Raw genomic sequence first — 12,445 nt, 5'->3', positions numbered from 1 at the left:
ACATGGTCTCATACTGTCACACCTAAATGCCCGTTTCATTACTGGGTCCAGAAGCCTTGTTTTCAAACTTAATTATACGCCTTGGTTCCTATCTCCATGTGGGGTTGAAGGAATGCTTCATGCTCTTCGCATTCTTAGGTCCGATATAAAGTGATGACGATTCCACTCTCTCGCTTCTCCCATCCTTTGTTCCTTTGTCAATTCGTTGCTCGTTCCCCCCTGCTCGCATCATTTTGATACATTCCGTTGTTCCAAGTTCCAACAAACTCTCGCTATTACAAATAACCCCCTAATCTTGATCACCCTTCACAATTCAGTCCTCCCACTTTATAACTTGTCAACCTCACCCCCACTATTTAAGAAAAACCCACACTCCCATTTCACACACCTTATCTTCCTCCACATCTTCTCCCACTCTCCACCAAACCCAACCTCAACAACAAACCATCCACCGGAGAAGAAGACGATGACTCACTCTCCGACACCGAAGAACCCCAATCACCAAACCCACAAACCACCACCACAACCGACCCCCCAACCCAACCCACCTCAACCCGACTCGGAGTATTCGACAGGGAACCACTCGGCGACTCACCCGAAGCCTACTTCAAAAGAGTAACCCAAATCCTCGAGATAACATCGAGGACCTGTACAATTTCCCACCCGACCCGGAGAACTGGAAAGAGGAGGATTTGAAGGAGCTGTGGGCGGATGCTCCGCCGTTTTTGATGAAACCCGGGTGGGACCCGAATTGGGTTGATAAGGATGAGCTGGAGGTCATTAATGAGGAGATTAGGGAGGGCCGGGACCCGCCGATTGCCCCGTTTTATGTACCGTTCCGGAAACATTACCCGGTGATTCCGAATAATCATTATGATATTCGGAATGCGAAACCGGTTATTGAAGAGTTGGATAGGATTGAGGAGTTTTTGACGTGGCATAGCTTTGTGTTTGCGGATGGCAGCACGTAAGTTGATTCGATTCGGTTTTATGTTGATTCGGTTTCTCGGGTTTTGAATGGTTTTTGGTTGGGAAATTTGTGCACAAGTAGATAACTTTTGTTCAATTAGGATATGACCCGAAACCCGAGTTAGAGAATACTCGAAAACCAGAACCCGAATAGCCCGAACTGAACAACCCGGACCTTAAATGGGCTGGTTATTTATAGGGTCATTTTTCCCAACAAAGAACCTGAACAACCTGACCCGAAAAACGTGAAAAACGCCGAACATTTATTGTCTAATTAGAATACACTCACCATCCGACCAACCGTCTTAAATGGGCCGGTTATCGGGTCACTTTTTCCCAACAAAAACAGCAAACAACCTGACCCAAAAAACATGTACATTTATTGTCTATTTTTCTATAGATGTGTTTCGGTGTGGAGTCTTTAGTATATCGAATGCTAAGTTTGGAGACTTTTGAACATTATCATATCATATCGTCATATACTTCAAATGATGTTTGAGTTTTGATGATATTTTGTGTAAAAAGCATTTTATTTTTTGTTTTACGTCTAAACACAAAAACCTAGCAACCCGACCCGTACAAACCTGAAACTGAATAGCCTGATCCTGACCAACCTGAACTTTAAAAGGGTCGGTTATCTTTTAACTTTTTCCTAGCCCAAAGCTGAACAACCCGACTCCAAAGCCGAAAACCGAAAAAAAAAACATCCCGAAGAACACCCCTACACCGTTTCAAACGGCTGCCAAATAGATGTCTGACAACTGTTTTGACAAAATATTCGAACTTTGACCGTGTACGGTCAGAACGACTGTCACTGGCCAAACGGCCATTTTAAGCAATGATTTTTAAAGTTTTAGTTTATGGTCAAGCCGGCCATACGAGTGTTTTGTGGATGGTCGTTTGATGGTGTGAAGGCGAATGGGGGTGGTGTAGCTATAGGATGACCCTTAAAGTGTGTATAGCAGTTAATTGGAACTCTTGATTGTAGCATTCATGCCAAATTTTGATATCTGTTGCACATTATGCATCTGTGAAAGTTAATTTTGGGGATTAGATTAAGCATTTGCTTGCGTTATCTAAAGGTATGAGGGGACTGTATGGGATGATTTGGCTCACGGGAAAGGCGTTTATGAAGCCGAGCAAGGATTGGTCAGGTTTGATCGTATCGTAAATATTTATGCAATTATATTATTAAGTGTTGCTACTATGTATTTGACAAATTTGTGAGGTTCAAGTTTATGTTACTGGATGATTACAGATATGAAGGTGAATGGCTGCAAAACAATCCGGAGGGTCACGGGGTTCTTGAAGTTGACATACCTACTTATGAACCTGTTCCCGGTTCAGAGTATGCTCATAATCCAAGCTATGTTTTGCATGTTTTTGATTACAGAAATGTAAAAAATTAAAGCTTGATCGTTTGTTTTCGTTTTCAGGCTTGAAGCTAAAATGCGTGCTGAAGGACATATATTTAAAAGAGATTTTATGTCACCAGAAGATAAAGAATGGCTCGAGAAGGATATCGAAGACTGTGTTAAGTTCTCTCGGGGCAGAGTTGAAATTCCATTTTATGAAAATGAAGAATGGGTCAGACAATTTGGAGAGAAACCGTAAGTTTTAATTACAAATCATATTGTATCAAGCACCGTTTTATGTACATTTTGCTTACAAACTGTATTTTCACTGTCACAACTTGTTTCCTAATGTTGCGTGACAGGGAGAAAGGTCGATACCGTTACGCGGGTCAGTGGAAACATGGCAGAATGCATGGTTGCGGTGTTTTTGAACTCAATGAACGTACCACTTATGTAAGTCCAACTGCCCGTTTTCTTTTCTTTATATATATATATATATATATATTATATCTTATGGTAGATGAATGGTAACTTATTATGCTCATTATGCAGGGACGGTTTTACTTTGGAGAGTTTTTGGAGGAAGATAATGGTTGTGATGTTGATGCTTCCGCGGTAATGTTGAAAATCTTTGATTTTAGTTTAATGCATCATATCTTTATTTATGATAAACAAAAATGTACTAATTAAAATGGTATTTCAGTTGCATTCAGGTATAGCAGAAGTGGCTGCAGCAAAGGCTCGGATGTTTGTTAACAAGCCTGATGGAAGTATGCAATCTAATAATCTATTTGTTACTGTTTTATTTAATTTTAACTGATATTTGTGAATTCTATGTTGAAGATACATATATACTTAATAAATGTGCTCAAACTTCGTTTTTCTGTTGCAGTGGTTCGAGAAGAGCGTGGCCCATATAGTGATCCTCAACATCCTTATTTTTATGAAGGAGAAGATATGTGGATGGCACCAGGCTTCATCAATCAGTTTTTTGAAGTAAATATTAATTTAAAAAAATAGTTTTTAAAAAGTATTAATTTTTTTTTATATGCTTCTGATCAGGTCCCAGATTACTGGAAAGTTTACATGGAAGATGTGGATGAAGAACGACAAATGTGGATAAATTCGTTTTATAAGGCCCCGCTTAGGTTACCCATGCCAGCCGAGCTCTCGTATTGGTGGGAAAATGGTATTGCATTTGAAAATTTGTGAATGGAATCTCGTTGTTTAGTTAATGGAGTTTATAAGATTTTGAATCATTTTATGTTCATTTTATACAGACCAGTCTCCTGAGTTTATTCTTCTTAACAAAGAACCCGAGCCTGATCCTGAAGATCCATCAAAACTGGTATATACTGAAGATCCCGTTATCTTACACACACCAACGGGGAAAATAATAAATTATGTAGAGGATGAAGAACACGGGATCCGTTTGTATTGGCAACCGCCTGCAAAAGACGGGGAAGAAGTTGACCCAAGCGAGATTGAGTTTCTGCCACTTGGAGATGAGGAACTGTTTGAACGTGACGAGCGTAACTTTTTAGAGCGTGTGCTGACATCAGCGCAAGATAAATGCAAAGTGATGCTTGAGAATTTGGAAAAACGGATTGAAGAGAAGAAGAAAGAGAGTGATGCGAGGTTGAAGTTGATTGAAACGGATATTGAGATTGCGGAAGCTGAATCCGAGTTAAATGAAATTATTAAAGAAATGGATGATGAGTTAAAGAAATTGGAAAAAGAAGAGGAAAAGAAGATGGAGATGGAATTGGAAGCGGAAGCGGAAGCGGAAGCCGAAGCCAAAGATGAAGATGAAGTGGTTGAGAAACCTGAAGAAGTATCGCGTGTTGAGGTTAAAGTTGATGATGTTAAAGAAGATGTTAAAGGTGATGACGAGGATGATGAAGATGATGACGACGACGACGATGATGCACCACCGAGTTTTGGTTCTGTTATTAAAGATGAGAATAGCAAAAATGGTGGAACATCTTCACCGATTGCCGCATCTTCTATGCAGTTTGGTTCTTTGGGTCTTTCATCTGTGGTTAGTTTCTACTTTCTAGAAATATCATTTGACCAAAGTTTGACTTAATTATTATTATCGCATATAATATGTTTGTATTATAGGTTCCACCGCAGTTACAGCGGTTATTTGTGGCATGGAAGGAGTCAAAGCTGCATAAAAAAACTTCTCTATCTTCTCGGGTTTTGCCAGATCAATTAACTCGAAAGTGTTCAGTCAGATTTGAACGATCGTTTGACCAAGGTTTGACTTTGAGAGGACATCATCGGGTCAACAAGTGTATCACAAGGTCAACTTCTGGTACTCCTTTTAGGCAGAAACCTTTTGCGTATGTTCAAAGAAACATGAGTGAGAAAAAAACGCGAAGTTTGGCTTGGCCGTGCATACGACCTAATGAAGAGTTAAGTATTTTGTCTTTGCATGTGCCTATTTAGGTTGTTTTACAGAATCACCCCTAGTGCCTGATTTGACACTGGTTTTTTTAGCTCCTTTTTTCGGTTTTGTAAGCTTAATTTTATATGCCTTGCTTATTGGCAGACATACCTGTGGCATTTTTGACATTTTGCCTTTTTAAGAGAAACTACTGTATGAACTTCATTTGGTGAAAAATCAAAACCTGAAACATGAATTGTTTCCAAGAGAGTAAACTCAGACATTGAAACATAAATTGGAAGAATCCTTTGTCTTATGTTTGTGTTCATGATTCTAGAAGAAGCTTTGCTACTATGACTTTTAGGGTCAAATCATTAATGTTGACTTTTGCTCCAACCAAATGCGTATGCATAAGTTTATGACATTAACTGCAGAAGTTCAAGTACAAATTAAAGTTTACATTAACAGCTAACATGGTGTTAAGAATGACAGTATTTAAGGTTAAATTTGAGGTTATGCTGACTAGACCAAATGTCCTGGCAACTTGAGAATTGGCTATGATAAGTTGACATCATCATAAGTGTTAAAGTTGGGTGTCCCAAGAATTATTGTTTTAGTCAGTCCAAAATTCAATTATATTCTCACATGGCATGCCATTTTGTACCTCATGGATCTTGATGTAATTACGTTTACACGTTTAAATCTTAATCCTTATCTGATCCAGACCTCACCGATGTTTCATATTGTTTGTATGATTATACAAGCCGTTGGGTTGGCCGAAAAGTGGCCAAACGTGCCTTATGGTATGAGGGTCTACGACTTGTATGATTTTTTGGCTAACATATAAATGACTGATTTCATCATCATCATCGTACTCAGTATATCCCACCAATAGCAAAGCTATGGTAGGGTCTGAGGAGGGTAAGATGTAGGCAGCCTTACCTCTACCCCATAGGGATAGAGAGGCTGCTTCCGGTGAGACCCCCGGCTCGATAGTAGTTTTGCATCAAGCCTTAGACATAAGGCACATAGCACTCAATCATCGGGACACCGGCTGATCGGTGCATGTACCCTTATCTTTCAGCTATCAACGCCACTACATGATGCCTGATTAACCGTCCGTTACTTTTAACGTTATTTTCACGAGATTAGTAAAATAACGTCAAAATTAGTGCAATTTCACTTTTGCCCACCCGAGGGTTCACACATATATACATCATATGTGCGCACCGCAAGCAGGGCTAATGTATATATAATGTATATAATGTATATATGTGTGAACCCTCGGGTGGGCAAAAGTAAAATTGCACTAATTTTGACGTTATTTTACTAATCTCGTGAAAATAACGTTAAAAGTGGCGGAAGGTTAATCAGGCATCATGTGGTGGGATTTGATAGCCGAAAGACAAGGGCACATGCACCAATCAGCCGGTGTCCCGATGATTGAGTGCTATGTGCCTTATGTCCAAAGCTTGATGCAAAACTATTATCGAGCCGGGGGTCTCACCGGAAGCAGCCTCTCTATCCCTATGGGATAGAGGTAAGGCTGTCTACATCTTACCCTCCTCAGACCCTACCATAGCATTGCTATTGGTGGGATATACTGAGTACGATGATGATGATGATGATGATATAAATGACTGATTTGAACATTGATGAAACCATACAAGTTGTGTGACCTTTTTTCTCTTTATCATGTGCATTGTATTATAGGATGAAATTGGTCATACGACATGTTTGATGTGATAGAAATATTATGATGTATGTTATCGTATCTAATTCTTACACTTTTTTGGTTAGATTTATAATTCTGTATACACTTTTGTGGATGGTGTACCGATAACCATTGAATAAACAATATTAACAAAACAAATTATGGCATTTGCTTTGGTAACTAATTTATACACCTTTTCAGTTCGATCAACATACACTTTTGTGGGTGAGTGAACGATATTAACCAAACAAATGATGGTATGCCTGGGTATTTAATTTATAGGTGTGTCTATACATACATCATACATAATTATTTAAGGAAACATACATTATTATTCAAAAACAATCATTATTTTTCTATTTTGTGCAATATTCTAATAATTGATTCTTTTTCTTAAAAGCCACTATACTTGAGAGTTGACACATGAGAAACATGTCCAATGTGCGTGTCTTCAATGGAGCCGATGTGAAGCTGGACCACTACTCATGTGAACCACAAACAATTTAATTTTACAGAACACCAATAACCAATTCTAGACTGAAAATTTGAGAAATGCATGCATAGGTTATTATGATTTATATCATAGAAATTTCTTCTAGTTTTTATTATAATTTATCCTAAAATTTTAGCTACATTTTTTTTTTATTGAGAAGTTTAGTTATATCTGTTTTTGTAAACAAAATTAGTACTTAAATAATCTGGGGATATATAACTTCTCTACCCATATTCTGATATTCATATGCTATTATCATTTTTAATGGAATTATTACACAAACACATTTCTAAAATTATAAAAGTAATAACATGGATTGTTAATTGTTTTCTCAATGAAAGTGATATTGATGATAAAGATTTTCAAGAAAGATACTAAACCACAGAGTTTTAGAAAACATCTAAATTCCTAGAAGGATGGAAACATGAAATTAGTTTTTTAAATTGGAAAAAAGTGTTTAATTTGGCTTCTTTGTTTACTTTCTTTCTAATTTTCCCTCCTTATTTTTCCTTTTTATTTAAGTAAACATTCCGTCCAAAAATATCGTTTTAACATTCATATATACTAGTTATTTGTGAATTTTATATTTATAAACAGTTTTCATATTAAAAACGTGACATAATTTGCAAGAGAATAAGTCTTTTATAAGCAAAAATTATATTACTAGTTCGACCATTTAGTTATATCAGTAAGCAGTAATTGCTATCAAGAGCAAAAATTACATACCGGTGATCAATTCCAAAATTGAAAAGTTACATATGTAACCTCTCTTATTCATATAGTTTTCTAGTTGATATATACCAAAACCTGCTATAAGCTATAGAGAGATATATGTTAACGGTGATCTAAACCGAGTTAGAGAGAGAATACAACTCTCGATTTAAAAACGAAGTAGTGGACATAATAACTTAATCATTAAGATTCCACACAAACCATCATACAAATATAGCAATGTATCAAGTATTTGTACTTTGATAGTTGATATTCTCTCTTTTATCTTTAATCTTTTCTATAAATTGTCAAATTATCGTATTATTAACAAATAATAAAGACACATTTTCTTAAAAAAAAGCTATCGTCATATAAAACATCATTGTCCAACATCCGTCCCCATAAGGAATCAAATATTTCAGCCGACGCCATGTCTGATTTTTGTTAAAAAAAAATAGTTGTTCAAATTTCATCATTATGGAATTATTTGACATGTCGTCAATCAATAACTAACAATGTTTCGACTCAGTTGTCATCATAAGATCCAATTGTATATTTTTTTAATATAATATTCAATATACCATAGAAATTCCAAAAAATGTTCTCATAATTTTATTTAATCATAAATGATTTCTAGTATAGGTTGTCTACTAAAATTATAACAAGTTCTTTTATTAAAAATAGTTTTTTATGTTTACTAGTTTGTTGGTTAGTAACCAATAACAATGCTGCAACATCCGTTCTCATATAACTCATTATTTTCGTTCTGGCATTAGGAGCTCGCGGGCTTGTTTTTATTTACGCAAAGGCTAGGGGGGACTTCCATACAAGTCACCCATTTATAGATTATTTCTACTTGAGTATGTTTAACCGTGTAGTCTTCCTTTTATTCATAGTCATTGCTAGCACATGTTCATGACACATGAGGCGAAACGTTAACATCTCTCATGTGGACGGAACAAACAATGTAGGATGTCTTTGAAGTGTCACAAACGCTCCTCCTTTGGGACTCATTCTACCCAATGAGGTTTACCCTATCATTGTAAATGGAAACAAAACAAGCTTGGCTCAGATACGTTGTAACACCGTAGCCTTTATACAGACCAAATTGTCCTTTAATATGCATTATAGGTTGTACCATGTGCTAAAAACTTTGTAAAACTCTTAAATATAAAGTGTTTTAATTTGTCCATAACTCATATTATATATGGGTCAAGTTATTTTACAAAGGATAACAAAAATAAGAAAGATGAGAAAGATTTATAGCAAAAAAAAAAAACCCTAAAAAAATTTAAAAAAGATAAATAAAAAATCATAACTAAAAAAGTAAAAACATAAAAATGTTTCCACCATCTTTCTCGTTCTCATAAAAAAAACACAATGGTTAGTGAAAAAAGTCGTCGTGTCTTTTTGTTTATCATTGTGTTTTGTGTTTATTTTTGTCATTGATTATGTCTTTTTTCCTTGATATTGTGTCTTTTTTCTTTATATTGTGTTATTATTCAACATTGTGTTATATTTTGTTTAATCTCTGTTTGTGGTGACATAAATCCCTCACTACAACTATTGTGTTATATTTTGCGATATATTGTGTCTTTTTTAATTATAATCGTGTATTTTGTTTATTTTCGTTATTGTGCCTTTGATCTCGCCATTGTGTATTTTCATCAGATTTTTTTAATTATTTTTTATTTATTTTTTTGAACGGGAATGATGGCGGAAACATTTTAGTTTTTTAATTTTTTCCGTTTTTTATTTATATTTTGAGTTATGATTTTTTTATTAATTTTTATTTTATTTTATTTTTAAGAGGTATTTTGTGTGGTCAAAAATCATTCTCACACTTCTTATTTTTGTCTCTTTTTTTATTTTAACTTTACCCTTGATCCGTATTCTATTCATTTAGGACTCAATGGCGCGTCAAATCGTCAATCATAGAGTGACCAATAATTCATATCAAAACCTTAATTTGAGTAACTATTTGCAAATTAGTTACGTCAAGGAATACACATCCCACTTGGACGGTGGGCTTAAGAGCTACCAGACCACATGCTTTTGTTTAAACCAAAGGTGATTTTGGATTATTGAACAAGCTGACGTGCTGAATGATAAAGAATAAAGGGAGTGAATCATATCGTTCAGGATAAGCTTTTGTGCGATTAATTTGGAGCTGTTTTGTCTATTGCATATACACGTCGAGGTCACGAGAAAGTGATTATCAACAACCGACTAAATATGTTAGTGATTACCAAACGATCATACAAAATTTCGGAAAATTAAAAGAGTTGAAAAGGTTTTTGTTGTATGTTGATTAATATCCCACGGAGCTAACTGACAACTCACTGATATAAATATCCGTGGGTAATTTCCATATATTACCTATCCACAATAAAGTTAATACAATAATCATATTCCCGGTTGAGATTATGGTTTCTGTGTATCGTTATAGATGTGTACAAATTCTTATTGATAGTCCTTCAGTAATCCATCACTAATTCTAAAGATATGATTCTTGCCGACGAGTGGTTACTTAAATCACTTTGTGACAGAGATGTGACGATAAATACAACCTGAACCTCATTTGTTTTCAAATATGCATATTTCAACAATGTTTGGTATGGTGATATGAATATCAAAGTTGAATACGTCAAAAGATGGCCTACAATTTTACTACATTTAATACAATGATAATCTAATCTAACTTCATTGTATTTTAGCATGATATAAACCAGCAATCAAGATTTACTTCAATCACATTTTCATAAAATTAATTAATAATTTGATATCATATAATGAAAGTTTCCATAATATAAGATTTATTACTTTTAGGGGGAATAAAACATGAATTTTCTAGATAAGTCGAATTAGATGTAAAAAAAAACAATCAACAATTATTAGTAATAACATAAATGGAAGAGTCAAGAAAAGACAGTGATCATGCTGATGAAGGCGACATACGAAATATTGCTCAACTGTGCATAAAATGCCATATGCAATTATGCAAAGTTTCGTATGAAAAAAAAAAAAAAAAAAAATTATGCAACACCACAAATTAATATGGTCCTCCTACGTCACTCTCCATATCCACGTGTCAGTCACTATCCCACTCAGCAAGTAAACTCTTGACACCTGGATTTAAAACACTAGAAAACTAATTATAGTTGCTTCAAATGCATCCACTTGATTTTTAAATTGTTAAGTGTTAACCACCGGTTATATGTAACGAACCTTCTTGCTTTCAACAGGTGAACGTAATAATTAAACCTTATATATAACTTAAGCCCACGCCTCCATTTCTTTCAAACTATTCTTCTACTTTCCTTCTAAATCCGTCACTCGACAACTGAATATTCATATTCATGTCGACTAAAAAAAGTGTTCACAAGGATAAGAGCAAGAAGTGGAGATTAACCGAGAAATCCATGTCGTTTAACGGCCAGTCTGCAGAAGAAATGGTTGGAAAACTGCCGAGGCCGAGGACGCTGCCCGAATTGAAATCGGGCAGGTTTTCGTCCTCGACTGAAGTTTTGCTTCCGAAGCTAACGAAGCTATTGCTTAACGTGACCATACAGAGAAGCTTAGGTCCGTTTCAAGTGCTGATTTCACCCGAGTCGACTGTGAAGGATCTAATAGCCGAATCGCTACGGTTGTATTCGAAGGAAGGGAGGCGACCGATTTTGCCGTCACTCGATCCTTCTCGTTACGGCCTCCATTACTCGCAATTTAGCTTAGAAAGTAAGTTCATTTCTGTTTGTCTGCGTATTATTAATCAACTATATATGAATAAAAGAAAACATAATAAAAATATTATTTTTTAGTTATGATAACGATATAATAATCAAACTCTAATAATATATTCTGTAATATTTTCAACCAGTAGATTGGAAAATTGATTTTCTTAAAATTGGTTATCAACAGGTTTGGATCCGGACGAGAAGTTGATCAAGTTAGGTTCACGGAACTTCTTCCTCTGTCCGAAGCAAACTGCTACAGACAGCGATGAAGTCGGCAGAGTTGGACGTTCCAACTCTTCCGCCATGACAACTTGCTCGGAGGAAGCAGAAAATGTGACGAAAACCGGTCCAGGTTGGCTTCGTTTCATGAACCTCTTGCAGTAGGAGTTAGACTTCATATGTTATGGATCATATGTTAATTCCATTACTATTTTTGGCCTAGTTAGCACGCCCGTGTCAGTTTCAATTTCTTGTCAAATTAAGAATTATGATAATTACTATTGTACAGTGGCGAATATGTTTCATAATTCATATATGAATTGTATAAAATTATTTTTTATTTTTTATAAACAAAATTATTGTGTAATATTGAGATTACATTCACTAAGTTGAATCTTATCCTAAAATCTAACTCTTAGGTAAACTATATATTTAGACTATTGTCAATGTGACATTAACTAGTCCACAAATATTCATAAACATGATGACCCAAGACTGGGATTGGTGATAGGGGCTGTATGGTGGCCAACTCTTGGTTCATTGCAACGATGACCGCAAACGAAACAGATGATGATACGGGCCCTGGTTGAACAACGATAGATGCTAGACCGGGACCAAACGGCGAGTAACCAAAAGATGGTTAAAGTAAAGGAAAGGAGGCTATTCCATAGTTTCAAACAACCCATGTTTTGTTTACATAGATAAATTTAACAAAACTTTAAGAAAAGAAAGAAAAAACAAAAGAATTAACTGCATGTTTTTTTAATAATAATATTTTGATTCAATTAGTGAAATAATAAAGACAAAAAGGAATCGTATTGTAGGGTCATATATGGGTGTGATTCATGAATGGAGTGG

At 35.5% G+C, this 12,445-nt stretch overlaps 2 protein-coding genes across 2 annotated transcripts; both read left to right on the top strand.

The window, feature by feature from the left end:
• Positions 1-638: 638 nt before the first annotated feature.
• Positions 639-4,984, top strand: LOC143633168 (protein TIC 100-like). Its single transcript, XM_077101517.1, has 11 exons — positions 639-967; positions 2,052-2,123; positions 2,228-2,317; positions 2,406-2,579; positions 2,687-2,777; positions 2,877-2,939; positions 3,028-3,094; positions 3,217-3,320; positions 3,387-3,513; positions 3,605-4,365; positions 4,449-4,984. The coding sequence occupies exons 1-11, from the start codon at positions 729-731 to the stop codon at positions 4,776-4,778; spliced, it is 2,118 nt and encodes a 705-aa protein (XP_076957632.1). The 5' UTR covers positions 639-728; the 3' UTR covers positions 4,779-4,984.
• A 5,824-nt stretch (positions 4,985-10,808) lies between these two features.
• Positions 10,809-11,928, top strand: LOC143633090 (uncharacterized protein At4g22758-like). Its single transcript, XM_077101443.1, has 2 exons — positions 10,809-11,369; positions 11,553-11,928. Exons 1-2 carry the CDS (start codon positions 10,994-10,996, stop codon positions 11,750-11,752), a joined length of 576 nt encoding a protein of 191 aa, XP_076957558.1. The 5' UTR covers positions 10,809-10,993; the 3' UTR covers positions 11,753-11,928.
• The last annotated feature ends 517 nt before the right edge of the window (positions 11,929-12,445 follow it).

Source organism: Bidens hawaiensis, unplaced genomic scaffold (assembly GCF_021521415.1).
Source record: "Bidens hawaiensis isolate Kalapana, Puna unplaced genomic scaffold, B.hawaiensis_p1.1 tig00006617_1, whole genome shotgun sequence".
NCBI lineage: Eukaryota > Viridiplantae > Streptophyta > Magnoliopsida > Asterales > Asteraceae > Bidens > Bidens hawaiensis.
This window is presented reverse-complemented; position numbering and strand designations above follow the sequence as displayed.